The following is a 22431-nucleotide window of genomic DNA, read 5'->3' on the forward strand; positions in this document are numbered from 1 at the left end:
TGTTACCTCTTGCATTCATAACGTTTTACTGTCCCCTGGTGTTCACTTGCACGAACTACACCTGTCTGACAGTTATTAGATCAGCACTCTGTTGAAACATATCACAGAGTGTAACTGACCCATAGCTGAGATATAACTGAATTGTAATAGTTTTTTGTTCCAAATTGTGGCCACTTAAAACATTCAAAATGACACACTTTCCTGTGCTGTGATGAAGAGATTTTTAGTCAAGGTTCACAGTCCTCAGGCCTCAGTTCACAGTGCAAATGAGGATAGTAAAAAGGACACTTGGCTGCTGAACATTGGAAAATGTGATGCAATATTTCTTCCGGTCCATGATACAAATCCCAACTGTTCTTCTATACCCTAACGAATCAAAGTATTTTCAGCACATAGCTTTCTCAGTATTAAAACAATGACTCATAAGGCCCAAATTCACAGTGGCACTCACCATATATCAGAGGTCCTGAGAGGCCCAACAATTTCCTGGTCATTTAAAAAAAAATGTGAGGACATATGAAGCTTCAGGAAGTTCCCTACTGGCTGTTTGCTTTTAGTCCCGGGAGTTTGAGGCGTGACATCACTGAGGCATTTCCCCTAGTCTCTGTGTTATCTTTGCAATCTCACACACACACCCAGTCCTCCCATATACTTTCTAGACCTCAGGGACTGTAGCTGCTGTTGGATCTGAAGACTGAGCCTCACCTGAAGATGACCCTCTCATACAATAATGACTTTACAATTACAAGAGGCCAATTTTGATGGCTATAAAGGCATTACGATACTGTTCTTTATTTTACATCAAAACACAGAAACCAAAACTTAGAACGGACCATGGCTTAAAGCAAGTGTCAAAGCTATATTATACTAATGAAGTTAGTTAAATTCAATTCAGCATAATATTACTCTGTTCCTTCTTGCATTTTTTTTAAACAATAAAGCTCACTTTTTGTACTTCTCATTTGAGTGCTACGTTTATTTTACACATACAAAATTGGTACTTAATAAAAAATGTTGTTTTACACGATACAAACCATAGAAAATATTGTGTTCACCATCGAGAGAATGATCATAAACCAAGGCACATAGTGCTCCCCTACAGAATGATCTAGCTGCATACGAAAGGAATGCATTTGAATGTTTTTTCTTCTCATTTTGGTGCCCAATACTGACAACCAATGGAGTGAATTTACACAGGTAGACTCACACATACAAACAGTATCAATCAATGCACAATTACACATCAATTACACTACAAGTCTAAAAAACACTACATATGTTACACTTTCAGCAGACAAAGACCAGTGTCAAGTAAAATCATTTTGAAATAACGCAAAAGGAAGTGAGGCCAATGTCCATATTCAGGCACATTTTCTATATACAGTGTAGACAACTATATTTCCAGTACTCACAATCTCGATAACATGAATACCGTATTGCCAAGTTACTTATTGCCATTGAAAAATAGTTCATAATGTTTACAGATAATTATACAGAGCACCACTAACAGTAAGAGCTTGTGAAATAGAATAGATCATTAATAGCATGGAACGAAGTAGATCAGGTATGTTATATAGAAAGACCTGGAGACATAACATTGCAGCACAGTTTACCAGGGGCAACTATTGTAAACCGAGGTTTCACCATACTGATCTTTGGTAGATGGTCGACACAGAAATGAAATGTTGCATGTTGTTAAAGTCATCATAGCTCTTACATTGTTCTCTATCTATTTGTCCCTTTCCAAAGGTTTTTCCCAGGCAGGAAAACAGGAAGCGAGCCACAATGTGTTGTTTTACTTTAAAAGATAACAGGACAGGAAGAGGGCTTCCTCACACACATATGTGCAGGAAGCTGATTCCAGTGTTTTGTTTGGGCAATGTGTAGGGGCGGACTAAGGTGTTTGAAAAAGGACGGGGGTCCAGCTCTCCATGTATATGATCCAGACAAGGAAGTGGTAAGATGGCTTCCACACATTGTATCCATGGTTTATGAGAAGTGGTCCCAAGTAGGCAAAGCTTGCTGTGGCTCAGTTGGTAGAGCATGGTGTGTGCAACGGCAGGGTTCTGGGTTCAATTCCCACAGGGTGCCAGTACAAAAAAAAAGAAATGTATGAGATGTATGTATTCACTACTGTAAGTTGCTCTGGATAAGAGCATCTGCTAAATGACTAAAATGTAAATGTATACAACAAACAGTCCACATTCTAAATATAATTAAAACAGAAGAAAACCTTTGCTCTCTTTTTGCTATGTCTTCAGTCAAGAAGGACAATAGCGATAATGATAAACTTGTGTAGATTGCCCTCATTATATTAAGCTGTTTCAGCAAATGGAGCAGAAGCACATGCTGTATGTTGAAGCAGTATGTTGAAGGAGTATGTTGAAGCAGTATGTTGAAGCAATAGCTCTAGGATAAAAGGTTAAAGTAATTCAGATAACTTTGTTGTCATCCAAAGGACTATTGAGCTACTTCACATTTCCTGAGTTGGTTGTATTACTTTTGTTACAGAGGACCTCAGAGACTTGGGCTTTATCCACAACAATTGATGTGTTGATGAGTCCTGTCAAATAAACTGGGAATAGACTTTAATTCTTTCAGAGCTTCTGTTATCATTGCTTCCTGCCGGGCTCCCTGGGCAATAGTAGCTGCTGATGAGAAGGGTCATTCTGTCTGAAAGACAACTCAGTATGCCACTATGACTCACTGAAGGACCCACCTCTCACTACATAGCTACAGTTGGTTTAACCAACCATAAAAACCCCCACAATCAATCAAAATGAAGGTATACAGATTTCTGTGTGTGTAATCTGATAAAAACGAATAACTCATCAAATGAAAGAAAAGGAAATAAAAATACAATTTCTTTAAAATAATAATATAATAATAAGAAGAAGAAAAGAAAAGAGAGGTAAAAGGCTAAGTAAGAGGAGGCGGAACAGGGGGTAGAAGAAGAGGAAAAAGAACGAGAAGAAGAGAGAATTACTGAGGGTCCACACGCTTGAGTGGACCCTATCATAGTGTGCTATGATTGGACGGATTAGTGGAAGAAGTTAATCCTGATGTGCTTTTAGTCAAAGGAAGAGTTGAGAGAGCTGAGAGACGTCCTGCCTGCTGGTCTTTAGGCTCAGCGTGCTCAATACAGGGAGTCACTTCCCTCAGACCCATCTACCCCGTAGAGCTCAGCCAGGGTTCTGAAGCGAGGGCCCCAGTCGTTTAAGAAGTCATAGTCAAGGCTAGAGCCAGTGGATGAACTATCCAGGGAACTGAGGCTACCAGCCAGGGACTCTGGCCCCTCGTAGCCGTAGATGTGCAGGGTATCGTAGGGAATCCCATCCCTGTCATGGTCAGCTTCATCTTTCTTCACCTCGATCATCACAGCCATGTCTCCCTTGCACGCAGTTGGTGGTTTCTTCACCATGGCGTAAAGGCTGGGGCCTTGCCTCATGCTCATGCTGCCGTCATTCCGAGCTGAGGTCAGGATGGACACGTCGTAGCCGTTGGTGTCCATCTCCCCACCACCCTCCTCGTCGTACGTCACTAGCTGCTCGTGGATCTCACTCTTACCCAGAGTGACCAGGGCGTCCTTTTGGTGACGCTTTCTCATAGCGATCAGGATCACTATGACTGGAACGAGGAAGAAAACATGTTTAATATCCATGTCACACAGTTTGGGGTTTTAATAAGTACTGAAGAAGATAGAAGCGGGAAAATATAAATATATTTCATGAGGCAAATGAAATCGGGTGTGAGAAAATACTTTGTCGAATGGGTCTCCAGTATATTTTTGGGGGATTCATACGATAATGACTTCAATGTTTAATAGTTAATCACCACTTCATTCTGTGTCTTAACAAGACAGCTGAATAACTGATCATCTTCTCATTAGCCTTCCCATTCTTCTCATGTTTTTCCCACATATCTGCTTTTGTAGAAGCCTACTGCAGCAGTGCAATTGCTCTCTGCTTCAGATATGAGCTTTTGACAAAACATCTCTGGCACATGGCTCATCTAATATGACAAATGGTTTTCTCCCAAGACAGCAGAGCAGAGAAAGTATCAAAGAGAATATTCAGCTCAATGCTTCCCGTTCCTTCCACTATTTACTTTGCTTGTCCTGCAATCTTGAGTGTTATTTATCCAATCAGATACTGAGGTAAAACTCTTCAACTATGTCCCAAAAAAATAAACAAACAAAAGATTGAAATTAGTTGCCCATGCCCCATCATCGGAATTATTCACATTTATGGTTAATAAAAACCTATCCTTCTACTTGTGTCGTAAATACTTCATGATCTTACCCAAGAACACCTTGAGCTGAAGTACCTTGTTTAATGATCTCTGTTGTTTATTTCTTAGATGATTGCTCTATTTTATAATATGTCTTAATAAGGCAGTGGTGTGGTAGAATGCCAGTTAAGATAGGCGTCCCGTTAACGGGACAGTTGTAAATCATGCAGCTCCTTATGTCAATATCGCAGATTTTAGAAAAACAACAAATGTCGGTACATATACGTGTCTTATATCGGCTGAAAGCTTAAATTCTTGTTAATATAACTGCACCGTCCATTTTACAGTAGCTATTACTGTGAAAAAGTGCCATGCTATTGTTTGAGGAGAGCTCCTAACAACAAAACACTTTTTTCACCGCGATAGGTTTGATCAATTCACCTCTGAAGGTGAAATGTGTACTTACATTCTAAAATCCTGCTCTGATTTATCATCCAAAGGGTCCCAGAGATAACATGAAGTGTTGTTTTGTTAGATAAAATCCTTTTTCATATCCTAAAAAGGTCCATATAGCATGCACGATCGATTTTGTATTTCCACCCGTTCAATTTGCAAAGAAAGGAATCTGTAAAAATCTAACCCTAAACGTTGATTCAACCAGTCAAATCACATTTGTATTTATTCCTCAGAGATCCTAGAACGTAACCAGACTCCACTATATCATTAGGGGTGTAATATATCCTATAGGACACCATATTTGGTCAGAGAACGCCTTAATGGCACGCCGATGACACAGGCGGGTTTTCACTTATTCGACTGTAACTTTGTCAACTAAGCACCAATCGGGGTCAAACCAAGCTAGCTAGATAGCCAATGAGCTGAGCTTTACGGCAGTGTCGGGAAACCTGTATCTGTCGCAAAATGTAGCTGCTATCCTTGTGCGACAGCAAGCCTTTCCCTTTTGGACAAAAATTATAAGAATATGGAAAGTTATGAAAACTGGGTGTTTTGCAAATGTTGAACTTATAATATGGCTACTAATACCGGAAAAGCTAAATCCAAGTCCAAGTCCAAGTATACAAATTTGACAATATTCTTGCAGAAAAATGTAATGTGAATGTGAATGTCTCCTTCACGATTTGCCCAAATGTACCTGGGTGACTTCACACTAAATATCATGTAGTGTGCTCATACTTCAAGTTATCCGTCTGAAACTTTGCACATATACTGCTGTCATCTTGTGGACACCATCGGAATTACAACCAAAGTGATGGCTAGATGTGGGCCCTTTCTGTTGCATTTGAAAGATGGTGGGGAAAATTATAATTATTTTTTTTCTTAGTATTTTCTTCTACCAGATTTATTGTGTTATATTCTCCTACATTCAATTCACATTTCCACAAACTTCAAAGTGTTTCCTTTCAAATTGTACCAAGAATATGCATATCCTTGCTACAGGGCCTGAGCTACAGGCAATTAGATTAGGGTATGTCATTTTAGGCGGAAATTGAAATAAAGGGGGAAATCCCTAAGAAGTTTTAAAATGGAGAGGACTGGATACAGTAGAGGAGAGATTGACTCACCCAGAATAGTCAGGATGCACAGTATAGGAATCAGGGTGTAGACACCCACACCCATTTTGAGTTGGGCTGCTTTGCACTGGGTGTGGATCCTCTTGTTGTCACACCTGCACACTTTGATAGGCAGAGAGGTGATACTGCTCATGGGAGGCCTGCCTCCATCGCTGATCCCAATCTCTATTACATAATCCCTGGAGTCCTCCAGGCTGAAGCCTCCATGTTTCAGGACTATGTTAGATGTGTTGTCTAGGAGAGGGGGACATAAAACAATGTTAGTTATCAGAGGTTTGCCATGGTTAGATTTGGAGGACATGTTTATACATTAAATGGGTCTTCATAGATAGTGCATTGGTTCCAATGGTGGAATGCTCTTAGCTACAATTTACTTAGGTGTAGACTTTTGCATCTACATAATAAGCCGACTGTTGAATCTGAGAGTTTATGTGTAAGGGAAACTTTTCTGCACTAACAAAATCCCTAAAATCTCAGTAGGTATGAATCCTCAAAGCAGGATAATTGAATGTGCTCTGAAACTAGATCTAGGAATTCGGTTTTTCCACATGGTTAGTCCCAAGTGGATTGGATATGATTATCTCCATTAGCTTTAGGTGCCAGTACATGTGGCTAGAAACGTGGCATACTCATTTTATATGTTCAATTTGGTTGGCCTAATTTAAGTAGAATTACAGTATACAAACATTCAGAAATAGAAGCTATGAAGGACGTACTACAGTGCGTACAGTACATCAAAGCTAGAGATATGGCCTTAACATGCACGTCATCACTAAAGTAAGAACAACTTCTCACTGTTCTTCTGGTCTTCCGGCGCTATAACCTTCTCTCTAGTTGCACTGGGCTAATGTGCAGCCTACTCCCAGTGTTCCGTGTTCCTGGCTGATCATTACATGGTGAAATGTCACATCAGTTCATTATGCAGTGCAGCCAACGAGGCAGCACAGACTGGACCAGGCCACCCCAGTGCTACGCTGAAAATGTTCCCCAGCCAGAGTGCCTCTGAGGTCGTCACTGTTGCTCTCCAAATATGTAATGTAATGTAAAGGGCTGCTGGTTTTAAAGAGCTTGTACGTCATGAATATTTCAGGGGCTCTCGGCGGTTTGTTGCTGTTCTCGTTTTCGCCCGACTAGATGGAGAACGTTCAGATGTCAGATTGCTTTAGAACGGAACATTGTCCAGGCTGATTCCTCTGCCACTGGGGAGCACGGTGCTGTCCTGAGCCAATATGTGAACCAGCCATTCACCCCCACATTGTCTCTGTTATACCCACCTCACCGCCCCTCACACCAACCAACAGCTTAGCATTAGTAGAATGTGTCTGCCTGCACAGCTCAAGCTGACATAATAAAGGTGGCACTTGTCACATGTTCATGCATAGAAATGATCAGCTCTCTCACCGTTGTTATCGATGACTGAAAAGTTGCCGTTCGGCTTCACCAATGTGAAGCTGAATGCGGGCAAATGATCATCTTTGTCTGTCGCACTTATGGTCCCAATCACCTGTGTGAGGGGAACACATTTTAAGAAAGACTTAATGCAATTTTCAGAAAAGTTTACGGATTGATGGCTTAGATGACATCGAACTCTGGAAAAAATCCTACCATGCCAGCCATATCATTTTCACAAACGAATATCTCTTCAATGGACAGCTCTGGTTTGTTGTCATTGATATCAATGACCAGTATGTTGACGTTCACAAAAGATTCCAGTCCTGAAGAGGAGACGGGAAACATGATTTTATTATTGGGAAACACCTAAACCCTACTAGTTATTAAGATAAGAAATGTTTTGGACATAAATGACATTTCACGCAATAAACGTGTATTAATAAAGTTAAAGATGATGGCTAATGTCGTACCGTTTGGTTCCTCCTTAGCTTTAACCTGGAACATGTGATTGGCTACAAGCTCCCGATCCAGCTTCCTCACTGTGAAAAGTTGTCCAGTTACGGGGTTGATACCAATGGGACTGTTCTTGTCCTCAATGGAATACCTGTAGAGGGGGGCATTGAAACATTGTGGAAATCACCTCTCAGAAAATAGTTTTACGTTCATTCTAGCTTCAGTAGCATGTGTCAATTAGTGAACGTGTTGAATACCTTATGGCCTTGTTGGCTTTATCAGGATCTCTGGCTGAAACGACTCCAATATTATTGACCATCATTTCCTCTATCACATTAAAGTTGTAGATGCTCTTGCTGAATTCTGGCTGCTCATCAACATCTAGCACCTGGATGGTCACCTGGGCCTTGATCACTGGATTGTCCTTATTATCCGCAGGGGACTGCAAGTGGTTCTCCTTCACATGCACAAAGAACGTGTAGCTGCTCTTGGTTTCATAATCCAGTCCCTGAAAAGAAGTTAAGGAATGTTAAGGAAAACACTCAGTACATGGACTATACGTATAATCTTCAGCAAATGTGTCCCTCTCATATATGTTCCCTACATCGTTATCTATAATGTACAGACTGTACTGATCTTTCCCCAGAATACTTTAGGTAGTTTAATTTTCAGAACTTAATAATGCCCTTCAAGGAGTCTTTCAAGGACATTCATTTTCATATGTGCTTCAAAGAATGCATGGTCTTATTTCTTTAGTTTCTGCTACTGTATAGTTTAGTGTTATGCATCACTCTGTGATGCTCATATCTACGGTAGAGGACACATTAGGAAAGCATTACACCTGGTCGCACTACAGAGACAAATGTGGATCATTTTTTTTGTGATAAACAAAAGTAACAGTTTAGGATGAGTGAAATACCTGTTTCAGCATGAGGTTGCCATCTTTGGTCTGACTGCGCTCCATTTCAAAGATGTCAGATGGAGGTTCTATGGTGACGATTGGGTCTTTATTCTGGATCTCATCTCTGTCCTCCAGGACTATGGTGTCTATTCTCTGTCCCCGCTTCATGTCCTCTTTTACACTAAATACATAGGAACCTAGGGAAAAAGACACTGCATGTTAGTAAGAGAAACTTCTGAGGGACAACATTATGGAAAAATCCCTCATTTGCTGCTAGGAATTTTATAACAATCATTCATATTTAGGTTTAGCTCCTGTAAGACCAATAATTGTCAATATGCTCTATATAGCTGTCAGGGATGTTCTATTTTGCCCTTACTTTTGGTAAACGTGGCTATGTTATCATTGATGTCGCTGACTGCGATGGTGACAGAGGTGGTGGCAGTGCCCCCTTGTTTAAGTCCTCTCAGATCCTGGGCTTGAACCACAACCACATAGCTACTCTGGGTCTCACGGTCCAGGTTCTCATACTTGGTGGTGATAATCCCTGAAATGAAGACCAGTCATTTAGTCTTTGATTCATGACTTTGATTCAACACAACAATAAATGAATATTGGGTTATTAGGAAAGAATATTGAAAAGAGATGTAGATACTGTACAATGGACTTTATGCCGTGTGAGTTCAAATGAATGAACATCTCCTACCTGTTGTGCTGTCTATATTGAAGAAATCTCCCCCCTCTAATAATGTGTAAGCAAGTTCTCCATTTGCAGTCGTTGGATCATCTGCATCAGTGGCAGTGACTTCTATCACTTTAGTTCCTACACAGGGAAGAAATAAAGAGACGTGATTTAGCAAAAGCACTTTTTTAATATCCAGCATAATCATCCTTGTGTCTAGGATTTGACCTCCTGTACCTCTTTTGGATCTCTCTTTGATAGAAGCGTTGAACGATTTAGTAAACACTGGGTCGTTGTCATTGATGTCAGTAACCAGGATCACAAACTCTTCCACTTTCTCCACCAGGTTGTTGCTGGTATCAAACAACTTGGCCCTTAGATGGTATTTGCTTTTCACCTCTCGATCCAATCGTTCAGCGACATAGATGTGTCCTTTTTCATCCACTTTGAAGATTGTGTTGGCACCATCTCCTTCAATGACATAGTGTGTCCTGTCACCAGATTTAGTTGACTTTAACTACAAATAGAAAAACAGAAGACAATGTTAAGATAAGACATCCTATCTATCAGACATATTGTTACTGTATATTCTCATTCAACTCTCTGGCATTCTACCAGAGCCTCCGAGGTACCGTATTCCGCTACATGGTAAAACAACGACGTACCTTTCCAAGATAGTATTGTTTGTCGGTTGGCCTTTCCTCCTCTACGTAAAGGTTGTTCCACAACCACTCTCTCTTGTGCCGGTGGAGAACTGGGCTGGTTTGGAGTGCTTCCCTCTGGTCCATATGTTCAGCCATGGTTAGACTGAGGGTCAGGGCCAAGGCAAAGAGACCCATCCACATCTCTGGCCCAGTCATCTGCCTCCATGCAGACTGTTTCATCATCTGAAGGAAGGAAGGAAGGAAGGGAGAAGCAGAGGAATAGCAGAGAATTATATTTGGGCCATTGAGACCACTCACCCCTCAGGCAACACATCTGGCTCCAAAATTATTTGTCTTCTTTCAATTGCTTAGCTATTATTTTAGGTATGTTTAATTAAGCTTGGTTGTCATGCCCGGTGGGTAGGTTTGGCACTTTTGGGAGTTTTCCACTAGAAAAGTTGAATGGACACTTTCTTTAAATGGACGCTTTCTTTGTTGCCTAGAGGATAGCTAAGCATTAAAGCAGTCCACCCCAGATAATATACTTTGTCTGGATTATTCCACTCTTATTGTTGCCAGCCCTTAGCATTGGATATTAAGATGAAGTGGATTATGGTTCGTAAATGTTCCCAAATAGCTTAATATCATATTCTAAAGTCCAAGAACGACTATAATCGAATGACTTTTGTTACAACCCCATACAGCACAGATAAGAACGTCTCTTATCTTCTCCACACTGACAATAGGCTTATCTGGGCCTATGAGGTAATGCACTTGGCACCAGGTAAATATCTCATCACGTTTTGATGTTCCATATCTTATTGAATCTTGTGTTCAGCTAACAGTTAAATATTGTTTGTTGGAAAACATTTACTCTGTGCTATAACATAAAGAGTCAAACAAACTTTCCAATGTATGGTTGTCTTGTTACTCCTAATTGTATGTGTTAACTATGCGTCATTTGATGTCCTTCCTGCCACGCCCTGAAGTTTGTCCCGTAAAGGAGAGACCTTTTTAAAAACTCCAGGTACTTTAGAGATAGACATCCTCAATCGTCACTGTTGGTAGCCGTCTCCGTAATCATGGATGTCCCACTCCGTCAAAAATATATGTTTTTAGATTGTTCTGTTACATGAGGTCATGATGTGAAGTCTGGCCTTTTATCAAGGAGAGGAAGCCTAAACACAATGCCCTTGGGAAAATAGCATTCCCCTTTCTAATGAAGGGTCATCATTACGCTAATGCTACTGTGGCCTCACACCCTTCCTGCAATTCAATTTCTGCCCCCCCCAGTCTTCTCCCCCCTCTCTCTTTCTCTCCCTCTCTCTCAGTCTCTCTGGCGCTCTCTTTCTCTGACAATTTTCTTGAGCAGTAGCGAGAGTTAAGGAGACAACAATGGGATTTTTTAAACAATGTGTTAAATGAGTTGGTTTGGGAAGGATGCTATCGGACAATGGTAAAGTATTTCGTTCAGGGCCTCAGCTATACCTAGTTCAGATGGAGCAAACCCATTTAAAGTTTGAAACGATGGGCCAACTTCTATCCAGAATGTCAGCTTCTTGTTCTCCTCAAAGCGAGTCCATTGACCTTTCATTTGAATGCCATTGAATGATAACTGAAAGTCCATTTCTCTGTCTGTGTCATTTTAAATGCTGTCTATGCAAATGTCAGATTTGATGACCATTTAGACATTTTTCAGAAGTTCTCAATAAGGCAGCTTATCTTGTAGAAAAAAAAGAGGAATACGGTACTGTATTTTGAAATATGCTGTACATTAATCCCGCTTGAATTCATCTTAGTAGGCTATGACTCACGCAGTTCACAGGCTGGTTGGTATGCCTGAGACAATTGGTGCTGTGTTCCAATCCCAAGTAGCACACAAGTTATATGGAATATCCAAATCAATTAATCAGTTTATGAATATATTCCTACAACCTGACCTGATGCACCTGCAATCTCTAATCATATACTGTACTGTAACATAAGTGGAAAAATAAGCAATATTTGGTACTATCAAGGCAAGCACTCATTATGTTGAATTCTGACTATCCAAGATCAACGAACAAGCAAGCCTCAATACTGTGATGATACTGTAGAACTAAGTGACGTACAATATGTGTGTGTGGGTGTGTGTGTTTGCCCACTGTAGATTAAAACAGCTTTAATCACAGAGCAGCTTTCAACAATCTGTCTGCCTACTCACTCTTCTAGGAAACTGTCACGGCTGAGCCGTCTCCTCAGCCCTGCTTCACCCGCACACCATCACACTGGACTCACTTGCTCTCTCTCTGGCAGCACTTGTTCTCTGAGTCTGACAGACAGTGTCTATCTATCACACACCTCTTCCCTGAGCTCTTTTACCATCGTTCTTTTACATGAGATTCTCCAAACGGATTAGTTCAGTGGCATTAGATGTTATTTGACTAGTTGAACTGCTATCCTAGTGTTTGGCTGTATGTTCGGCTTCATTGTCATCATTTCAAGCGTCGACAATTAGTCCTAGAGCAGCTGCGTGTCTCTATCTGTGTACAGTATCGAAACAATTCAACGTTGTCACAAATCCGGTATAGGTAAATGAACACGATGCTATTTTCTTGTCTACTTTTGAAAGGAAAAAGATATCTGAGGATGAGTTTCCTTAAACTTACATCACAGAGTACAAGACTCAATATGTTGTACGGTATTGTGTAACTCGAGACGCACAGATGGTTTCAGGCTTTCTTCAGATGCATTTCTCCCTCGTGGCTACAGAGTATAAGCGTAGCGCACATCAACATAATCAATCTGGTATCAAATTGTCTCGAGGGTTCAGCCTGGCGCTCAGGGCTAATGTTATCAAATCAGTCGCTGTTGTCCATTGTGGTAAGAGGTTATATCAGTTTGAGACGCAACGAGATACACCATACTGTATCGGTGTGCTATTTAAATCATACATTTTGTACGGAGCCACACAAATTATAAAATGTAATGAGTTATTCGTAACCAAACTTACAATAGAAACAAACCTATTCATACAGTATAAATGACTGGAATGACTTACCAGAGATGAATTATTTTCAGATCTCTTCCTTTTTAGCTCGTCAAATGCGCATAAGTCACAGGTAGATCCTAGGTGTAAGAGCAGTAGTATTGCTAGCTGTTGGCTGTGGACCTGTCTGATTCTCTTCTCAAAGGGGCGCACTCAGGACTTCCAGGCCAGCCCAGTGGCCACAGAGATCAGCCCAGTTCCCCTGGTCACGTTTCCTGTTATAGTCCCTCTCCTCTCCTCTTGTTGGAGTCTGCTCTGTGGCCCCTGATGTGGAGAGTGACACAGAGAATCAGATAGAACAAACAGCAGCTCCTAATTGCAGCCTGAACAGCAGAGCCTGGGCTGAGGGGGGAGAGGGAGGCATGCGATGCGCGTATCACAGCGCCTCACGTCGCTGCTGAAGTGACTGGAGGAGGCGGTGAGAGCACCAGCCACATGTTAAGAGGCAGGCAGACTGTGGCGCGTGGAGGGGCAGAGCGGCGTGAGAAGCATTACATTTCTGCTCTCGCCTCCGTGATAAAAACACAAAAAGAAGGAGAGAAAGCGACGAGATTCATTATTCGTACCTATGGGACAAAGATTATGCTAAACGCGTTACAGACGTTAATCCCATGAGATTTCCCACATGGTGGCATTACATTTTTGCAGGGCTACGGCGGCGTATCTGCCTCGGAGATCTTGTCTAAGCTGGTAAGTGAGATGAGTGGGCTTTCTCCAGTACTCTCTCGCTTGTCCCTTGAGCATCATTAGTAATTTGGGGAATTGGACTGGAGCTGTATGGCTGTTTTTTTTTTATCAAAGCCCCTCAGCAACACACCCTGTAGATCTGAAGGGAGGCAGTCAGTTTAGTGAGATTAGTCTTAAAGAGAGGGCAAGCCTATTTGACAGAAGAACTAAGATAATACCTTAGGGCAGAGAGAGAGAGAGAGAGAGAGAGAGAGAGAGAGAGAGAGAGAGAGAGAGAGAGAGAGAGAGAGAGAGAGAGAGAGATTTGTCACCATCCTTTGTCACAGCAGGGGTCATGGTTCTAGCTGTAATTGGTGCGAGGGAGGGGATCTGCTTCTTCTGTAGATATGTACTATACAGAGCTGTGCACTTAAAGAGAGAGATATGATATTATGCACATAGCTATTTAGCTGTTTAGATATTAGCTATAGTCATGGGAGTCTACAGGGTTCCCTTGAGAGGAACTGTGCTTAAGACACAGCCTCAAGAATAAAGAATTCAAAATGAATAAATGAAATCCCCCCAAATGCCATGCAGACCGTAGACATAATTACAGATATTCATACTTCTCAGAGCAGTAGATATTTAATCATGCATATTATAACTATGTTACACTATGTGTTACTTTACATCGATCTGAACTGGCCTTGCATGTGACAGAGTGAGAGGTGTGCTGTGTGACTGAGACGCTTCATTTTGCAGACCAGGGGTGGTTCTTGGAAAGGAAGCTTGATTTTCCATGTAGCCTTATGTAGAGACTCAGATACTCTTCATAACCGTCCTTAAAAGGGGTGTCTGGGAAATGTACTAAAAGTCACTCTGTAGGATTCAGAGGACACTCAGTGGAATGTAGCGGTGCCTTGACCTAATGATATTACTGGAAGCTCTTCTCATTTTCCATTTTGGCAGTCATTTTTGTTTCAAGCGGTCAGCTATTGCTTGTGTCGCACTGACTGTCTTGACCGTCGAGGCAGTGTTTAACCCTGTCCAGTACTTGGTATGTGATCCTTGATGTTCATCACAGCTAGTGAAGGAGAGTCAATGCCTTGTGAAGTGTGCTCTTTAAAAATAGCAGGGTTCTTGTCATGGTTCATTTGCTTTGGGCCAGCAGTACGCTGTATAGCCCCTTAGAGAGTGGAGACGTCGAGTTTACAAGAACTCATCTGACTGATCTCAATGTGAATGTGCCTGGGGCTAGGATTGGGAGGGAACCGACTTTATAACCCCCCTCCCATCCCAAATCAAAACATCTCCCCCTCCCATCTCTAACACTATACACACTTCAACATTTTAAGCAATGAACCGACATCCCTCTGAATTATTTTCGCGCTGATATTTGTAGAGGGTGATTTCTTTTCTCTCCTCCTGATTTTACCTTGACTCTGTGATTGCCCCCGGCTTTCATCACTATTCAAGCTTCTCGGTCAATTCAGCCCGCGAGAGGTTATTTCAATGACACCAACCTGGTGCAGAGGGTTGTGCCCCTCTCACTTTCCAGTGCTTACAGATGGCGTCTACAATGGACTCTAGATCTGGTGTTTGGGGGGGATCATGGTAAATTATGCAACATGGTGGAAGCGTTCCCCTCCACTGCATTATGGTTAAGTATTCAAGTTGGAAAATGTTAATGCTTCTAACACAGTCAGTGTTAATTCAGCTCAGCTAGACTGTGGTGGCTGGATGCTCACTCTAAATAAAGCGAAGTACAAGATACAGTCAAGTGGAAATAGGGAATTGGATATATTCAGTAAGGAATACAATGTACAGTGCCATGTTTTTAAACACTGAAATTGATTACATCAAATGTCTAATTGTGTAAAATAAAAAGGGCATCTAGGTCATGTTACCTTGACAGTTCAACTTTAATGATCTAGTACTATAATAAAACATTTTATTTCAGTGTTTTGACCAGGATATAATTCACGAATTCACTATATTTTGGTACAGTTTCTCTAAAACGAAGAACAAGCTGGCGCTCCACTGTTAACACCAACAACAATCCAAACGAATAAGACACTGGCTTGTTTTTTTTATGATAGCGAGATGTGTGGAGTTGAAGAAACCTGAAGCGATGCTCGGGAAAAATGAAAGAGAAAGCCACTTAGTTGTTTGAGAAAATAGACTTAGGCAACGCTTTCATGTTGCTTTCCTTAGACTCACATGTGGAAACCATTCATTCCCAGAATATATTCCCTTCAGGTTTTTAGACTTGAGAGAGTTAAAATTGCCATAGGATTTCATCATGGTGTTGCACTTTGCCCTTCATACCTTCTCTCAAAAACAAACTGCACAGGCACTGCATTATGGGTAACTACAAGAGAAAGCACTTCATTTGTAAAACAAATGCTGTAATTTTTCATTTACAGGACCAATAAAACCAACAGATATTATAATTGTCATATTTCAATTGATATGTTACTCCCAACATAGCTCATTTAAATCAGAAATCAGATGCAGAAATCATACATTATACGGAGTTTGCCTTTAGGACTTTGTAACTACCGTTATGAAGACTTTGTAAAGAAGGGAATTGTCAGTATAGAGTAGTTAGTCACACATTTGCCTTTAACTCATGATGTCCAAACTTCCATGATGCGAAGGGCCGTACTGTTAAAATGTATGCCCTGACTCACTTCCTGTCCTTACATCAGAGGTTTTCGCTAGCTTCACTACAAAGGCCTCTCGTTGTCTTATTACACATTTTGAAAATCAGTAGTTCTGGTAATCTCATCTGCTCAGTCCTAATCAAGGAGCTCCAGTCCTGACAGTCATTTCCGTAGTGTCAAGCCTCGGCTTCCTCCCAAACCCAAACTAATCGGGAGCTCATGTCCTGTGTTTCAACCTTCTGGAAGCGGCCACAACGGGGAACGGTTTATCTGCTCTCTATGTTTAATCATGGAGCAGATTTGCGCTCTAGCAGTTGATTACTACAACATAACGTCTATGGCCAATGGGCTGGGAAGCCCACAAAGCCGGGCCTTTTCTTTCTGATTGGGAAAAGAAACAAAGATGCAACTCTTTGCTTATCAGCGTAGGCTATGTTTGTCTGTTGTGGGAAGTGGTTTGCTTTAAAGAATATGCATTTAGCTCGTTTGCTGTCTAACTGCACACTGATGCGTACACTCAGGCACGCACACACGTGCACCCTCACACAGACTCGGTCACAGACAAATGCAGACAAAAACACGTAAGCCGAAATGTATCCATCACGGACAAACACAGACTGACACATACTGTGTCACAATCTCTCTGTCACTGGCATAATCAGCTCTGTATCTGAGGGAACAAAAGTTCTCAGCTGGCCAGCTGTGCGCCATCCAAGGGATTTCCATTTTCTCAACAGGAAGATCAAGGTTTTTTTAAGGGGGGGGGTGTAGCTACTGTTTCAATAGGAGGAAGTGGGATTGACCTAGCACAGCAACAACATTCCTCCACTGCTGGTCAAAAGTTACCTCTACATTACAATCTGTTTGAATCCTCTTGTCCGATGCCAAAGTCTCCCACAAGTACGTGTCTTATTATTACCTGGCAAAATGAAGTGGCTTGGCAGTTAATCAATCAGACATTTCATAATCTAATCATCACCTCTCCAATCTCGTTCATATTCAATGTAAATATTCAATAGTGCAAATTATTTACATAGAGTTCCTTAACATTTTATTGACAAAGTTATTTTGTTTGATTCCATCTGCTTTCAAATGGCTTGTAAAATTGAAATGATGGCCACTCATGCAAGGATGATATAACAAGCAATGGGATTATCAGACTATTAAAGACGAGTGAATCAATATTGAAAGGGTCGCTACAGTTTGTTTTCTTCAGCTTTAAAACCCAATTTAGTGGCCTAGTCATCCAAAACACAGAGTAAAGAGGACTCCATCTGGAAGGGAAGAGTGAGAGGGGGGTTACCCTCAATCTCCCTCCTCCCTCCCCCTCTCACATACTTACGCACAAATCCCTGGCCCCCGCTCACAGCAGTGATGAACATCCTTTTACGTCACCTCATCTCAATATCTACAAGCTTCATTGCACTGCTTTTCTACCTCTACGTATTATTATCCTGTACCCTACTGTAGCCCACACAGGGCAGCCTCTGAACCTCGACAATATATAGGCTAAACTGAGGCTGAAAATGGCAGTATTTCAAAGTACAAAGTATTTTCTTTGATTTCAAATGAAACACTTCAGTCAAGTCTTGATTCACTTTGCTATACGCTTTTTTTTTATAAACTAGATGGAAAAGTTAAGTTTGGAGAGCTCTTTGATCCTATAGCGACACAACAGCAGCTGGCATATCTGGCGTGTTCGGGGGAGTAATTTGACCAGGATGGATTCCCTTGTTGTTTATAGAAGGTTGGGATCATCCACGGTGTCCGTAGAAAATACTTTTAAGCCTGTTATTAGAGGGGACATCCCAAGACTGATAACAGGAAAATGATTTGTGTCGGATTTTGATCCAATTTTAGCATTGTAGCCTACATTGTCTAAACAATATTTCCCGGAAAAATTAACTTTTTTGGACCCTGGTAATTGAAGAGGAAATGTGTGCCTCTTAAATGGATTTTTGGATGTATGGATTTATAAGCTGTAATGCTTTGCCTAGCCCTAAGCCGATGACACACTTTAACCCTTTCTACATTTGACTCAAGGCAAAGGGCTAATGTTTTTGTTTATTATATGCCACATGAGACACCACAATAGAGAGAAAACTCAAACAGAAACATCACGAGAGCTGATATTTCTGTGAATGTCTCCAAAAGCTTGGGGGAAAAAAGGTTGAGCTGGCTGTTAGTGACTTATCAGACACAGTCATGCACAGAGGCAGGAACTCCAAGCCCTTTGTCAGTTGCCGCAGGCCACGGTCTTAATTAAATCACGATTAATAAATAAACCAAACTCCTACTGATTGTGGATTATCTCTATAAATATAGCTAATTAATCCTGCATATAAATGTCATTATTTTCCTATTTCTAGACATTGAAAGCTCTTGCCTCCTATTGGTTTCTGCCTGAGAGAGGGAGTTGTTTTAACTTAAGTGATTGCTTTCCAACACAGTGGATTTTTAATGGTACAATAAGACTTCTTTTGCATCCACAAAGATGCTGTGCCGATAGCAAAGCTCATTGATAGAAAATAATCAAATGGTTCTGCCTGGGAGATAAAAGCGATTTGAGAGGATAATGAATCATTTTTGTTTGTCCCTCTCAGGTTTGCTAACAGATTACCCTCCAAGAGAGAGACAGAGGGGGGAGGGGAGGGAGATAAATACAGAGCGAGAGAAAGAAAGAGCGAGTGGCACTCCATTCCAATTTACCCACTCACCATGAAGTTACAGCCATGCAAAACACAAACTCATGCATAATGAATGCCATACATGAGAATAAAATTAAACCCGCTCGCTCTGCCTCATTGTGTCCCTGATTTCAAGGCATAAAATTGTGTCTGAGAAACTGAGCTCGAGGAAGAGCGTTGGAAGCACATCAATAACTTAACACACTTGTCAATTAAAATATGGAACAAAAACACCATGGAAGTCAGTAAAATATTATTAGGAATTACCTGGTATATATCAATGTGACTGTGGTAGAAATTACCTCCTTCTCCTCCTGTGGACTGGAGTTGTGTGGCTTGGTTAAAGAAAGTGCTGTTATTTTTAGGGGCTAGAATTAATAGTCTAATTAATGACCGCTAATCAGTAAAAATAGCAATGGGGGAACTGTTTAGTCTGCCACACATAGTACATGTATATATGCTCCACATATTCATCAAGCGTGAAGGGCCCCTGGCTCCCTGGTGAATACGTGGTCGGACTTCGGAGGCCACAGCAGACCTGGGGTCACATCTTCTAGCCTTCGCAATGCGCTGAGGTCATTAGGAGTGAAATAGAAACAGGAAATGAAAGTAGCCTCGTTGCACACCTCGAAATATGATGCTAGTTCATTGACCCATTGCTCGTTTATGAAAGGGAACCTTTGTTATGTGAATAGGTGTACAGTACAGTACCCCAAGACTAAATGGGAGTCAGTAAAGGCTTAGAGGAATAGCGTGATATACAGTGCCTTCAGAAAGTATTCATGACCATTGACTTATAAACACATTTTGCTGTGTTACAGCCTGAATTGAAAATGGATTAAATAAAAAAAATGCTCACTCATCTACACACAATACCCCATAATGACAAAGTGAAAACATGTCTTTAGACATTTTTGCAAATGTATTGAAAATTAAATACAGAAATATCACATTTACAGAAGTATTCACACCCGAGTCAATACTTTGTAGAAGCACCTTTGGCAGTGATTACAGCTGTAAGTCTTTCTGGGTAAGATTTTAAGAACTTTCCAACATTTGCCTATTATTATTCTTCAAGCTCTGTGAAAGTGGTTGTTGATCATTGCTAGACAACCATTTTCAGGTGTTGCCATAGATTTTCAAGTAGATTTAAGTCAAAACTGTAACTCGGCCACACAGGAACATTCACTATCTTCTTGGTAAGCAGCTCCAGTGTAGATTTGGCCTTGTGTTTTAGGTTATTGTCCTGCTGAAAGGTGAATTAATCTACAAGTGTCTGGTGGAAAGCAGACTGAACCAGGTTTTCCTCTATGATTTTGCCTGTGCTTACCTCCATTCTGTTTATTTTTTATCCTGAAATACTCCCCAGTCCTTAACGTTTACAAGCATACCAATAACATGATGCAGCCACCACTATGCTTGAAAATATGGAGAGGTACTAAGTAATGTGTTGTATTGGATTTGCCCCAAACATAACACTTTGTATTTAGGAAAAAAAGCGAATTGCTTTGCCACATTTTTTTGCAGTATTACTTTAGTGCCTTGTTGCAAACAGGATATATGTTTTGGAATATTTTTTATTCTGTACAGGCTTCCTTCTTTTCACTCTGTCAGTTAGGTTTAGTATTGTGGAATAACTACAATGTTGTTGATCCATCCTTAGTTTTCTCCTATCACAGCCATTAAACTCGGTAACTGTTTTAAAGTCAACATTGGCCTCATGATGAAATCCCTGAGTAGTTTCCTTCCTCTCCGGCAGCTTAGTTAGGAAGGATGCCTGCATCTTTGTAGTGACTGGGTGTATTGATACACCATCCAAAGTGTAATTAATAACTTCACCATGCTCAAAGGGATATTCAGTGTCTGCTTCTTTTTTAGTTTTTTACACATTTACCAATGAAAATCGCCCTGGTCTTTGTGGTTGAATCTGTGTTTGAAATTCACTGCTCGACTGAGGGACCTTACAGATAATTGTATGTGTGGGGTACAGAGTCATTCAAAATAACTACTGCACATAGAGTGAGTCCATGCAACTTATTATGTGACTTGTTAAGCACATTTTTAGTCCTGAACTTATTTAGGCTTGCCATAACAAAGGGGTTGAATACTTATTGACTCAAGACTTTTAATTCATTTGTACAAATTTATTTTTCCACATTTATTGTGGCATACAAATCTCAATTTAATCAATTTTAAATTCAGGCTGAAACACAACCAAATGTGGAAAAAGTCAAGGGGTGTGAATACTTTCTGAAGGCACTGTAGATATTATGATGCTATGGCGTGATGTTTTCCTCGAATCAGATGACATCTTGCATTAGCACTACCTCTTTCATTCCTTCGCTCATATCAACAACAGTATCGACAATAGAAATGAAAAACACAAACGACTACAAACCCACGCGGGCCATGCAAAGCGGAAGATTATCGTGAGATGTTTAATCCCTTTATCTTTTCTCATCTCTTGATTGCTTGGCTAAAGCCGCTTCTCCCCACACTTTCCAGTCTCCACACCTTCCGACCTGTTTATCGTTTTTATTCTAGATTAAATTGGGCCCTAATCCCATTGAGGGGATCTGATTAAACCGCTGCACAGAGTGTCTGTCTCGTCTAAGTGATTTTCTTTGTTCCATCAACCCACCCTTCTGACATTACAAGAAGGAAACTATATCCCTTGTTCTTGCACACATGAAAAGAAGTTCAATAGCATGCTGGAAAAGGAGGAATGAAAAAAGACATGGGAGGGAGTGGGGAAGTTAGTTACTCCCTTTTAAAATAACCAAGGTTACTTTGCGAGCTGTCCATCACGTATTTGTGAAATAGGCCTATTTTAAGTGTGTGGGCATATTTAAAGGAGTCTAATTGTTGGACCCCTGTGGTTGTTACTCTGTGGTTGTTATCTCAGCTTGGCATGATTCTCAACATGAATCAATACAGTTTACAGTCCCACACCATTAGCTGTGTTTTTTTTTACAAGATGCAGAAATACCAGAGCCTAAGACTCAGTTTTTAGAACTGTAGAGAGGGTGATAAACAAATGAATACTTCAGGCATGCAGTATTATTATGAGAGACTGCACTGGCATTTCTACAAAGCCCATAGTCGCCATCTTGTGGATTTATTTACCATTACAGAATATTTTATGCATTGCAGTTATCTTACACAATCTATGGCAGGGACAGTGTTGAGACTTTTAACCATTGTGATTTTCCCTGTAAATAATCAGAGGATCCTTGGATGAAGACATTGATTAGCATTTAAGTGTCTGATACGCCTTCATCTGCAGTTTTCTTCTGGCTATAGGTCCCTGTCTGCACATTCCCAGCCCCTGTTGGAGCGTCTCCAAAATGGCCCTGGCTGTTTTATTTGAAGAGGCTGAGTGCCGGGTTGTATAATTATCACTGATGTGTTTGCTTGTCGTGGAGTGGCACGCTGGGAAATTGGACGGAATTCAGGGACAGTTAGCCAGACTGTTCCCGAAAGTAGACAA

At 40.9% G+C, this 22431-nt stretch overlaps 1 protein-coding gene across 1 annotated transcript; it reads right to left on the reverse strand.

Annotated features, from left to right (window-relative positions):
• Positions 1 to 756: 756 nt before the first annotated feature.
• On the reverse strand, positions 757 to 13451 carry LOC115202911 (cadherin-5). Its single transcript, XM_029767078.1, has 12 exons — positions 12935 to 13451; positions 9916 to 10137; positions 9488 to 9767; positions 9275 to 9391; positions 8948 to 9115; positions 8587 to 8765; positions 7925 to 8175; positions 7685 to 7818; positions 7428 to 7537; positions 7224 to 7326; positions 5814 to 6056; positions 757 to 3627 (listed from the first exon to the last, which is right to left on the reverse strand). The coding sequence occupies exons 2-12, from the start codon at positions 10135 to 10137 to the stop codon at positions 3137 to 3139; spliced, it is 2298 nt and encodes a 765-aa protein (XP_029622938.1). The 5' UTR covers positions 12935 to 13451; the 3' UTR covers positions 757 to 3136.
• Positions 13452 to 22431: the final 8980 nt, after the last annotated feature.

The sequence above is a fragment of the Salmo trutta genome, chromosome 12 (genome assembly GCF_901001165.1).
Source record: "Salmo trutta chromosome 12, fSalTru1.1, whole genome shotgun sequence".
NCBI classification, from domain to species: domain Eukaryota; kingdom Metazoa; phylum Chordata; class Actinopteri; order Salmoniformes; family Salmonidae; genus Salmo; species Salmo trutta.

Coding starts and splice junctions, on each gene's coding strand:
- LOC115202911 (XM_029767078.1), bottom strand. CDS start 10,137: ATGATGAAACAGTCTGCATGGAGGCAGATGACTGGGCCAGAGATGTGG. Junction 7,819..7,924: donor AAAGCCAACAAGGCCATAAG/GTATTCAACACG, acceptor CCCCCTCTACAG/GTATTCCATTGAGGACAAGA. Junction 7,327..7,427: donor AAAATGATATGGCTGGCATG/GTAGGATTTTTT, acceptor CCCCTCACACAG/GTGATTGGGACCATAAGTGC.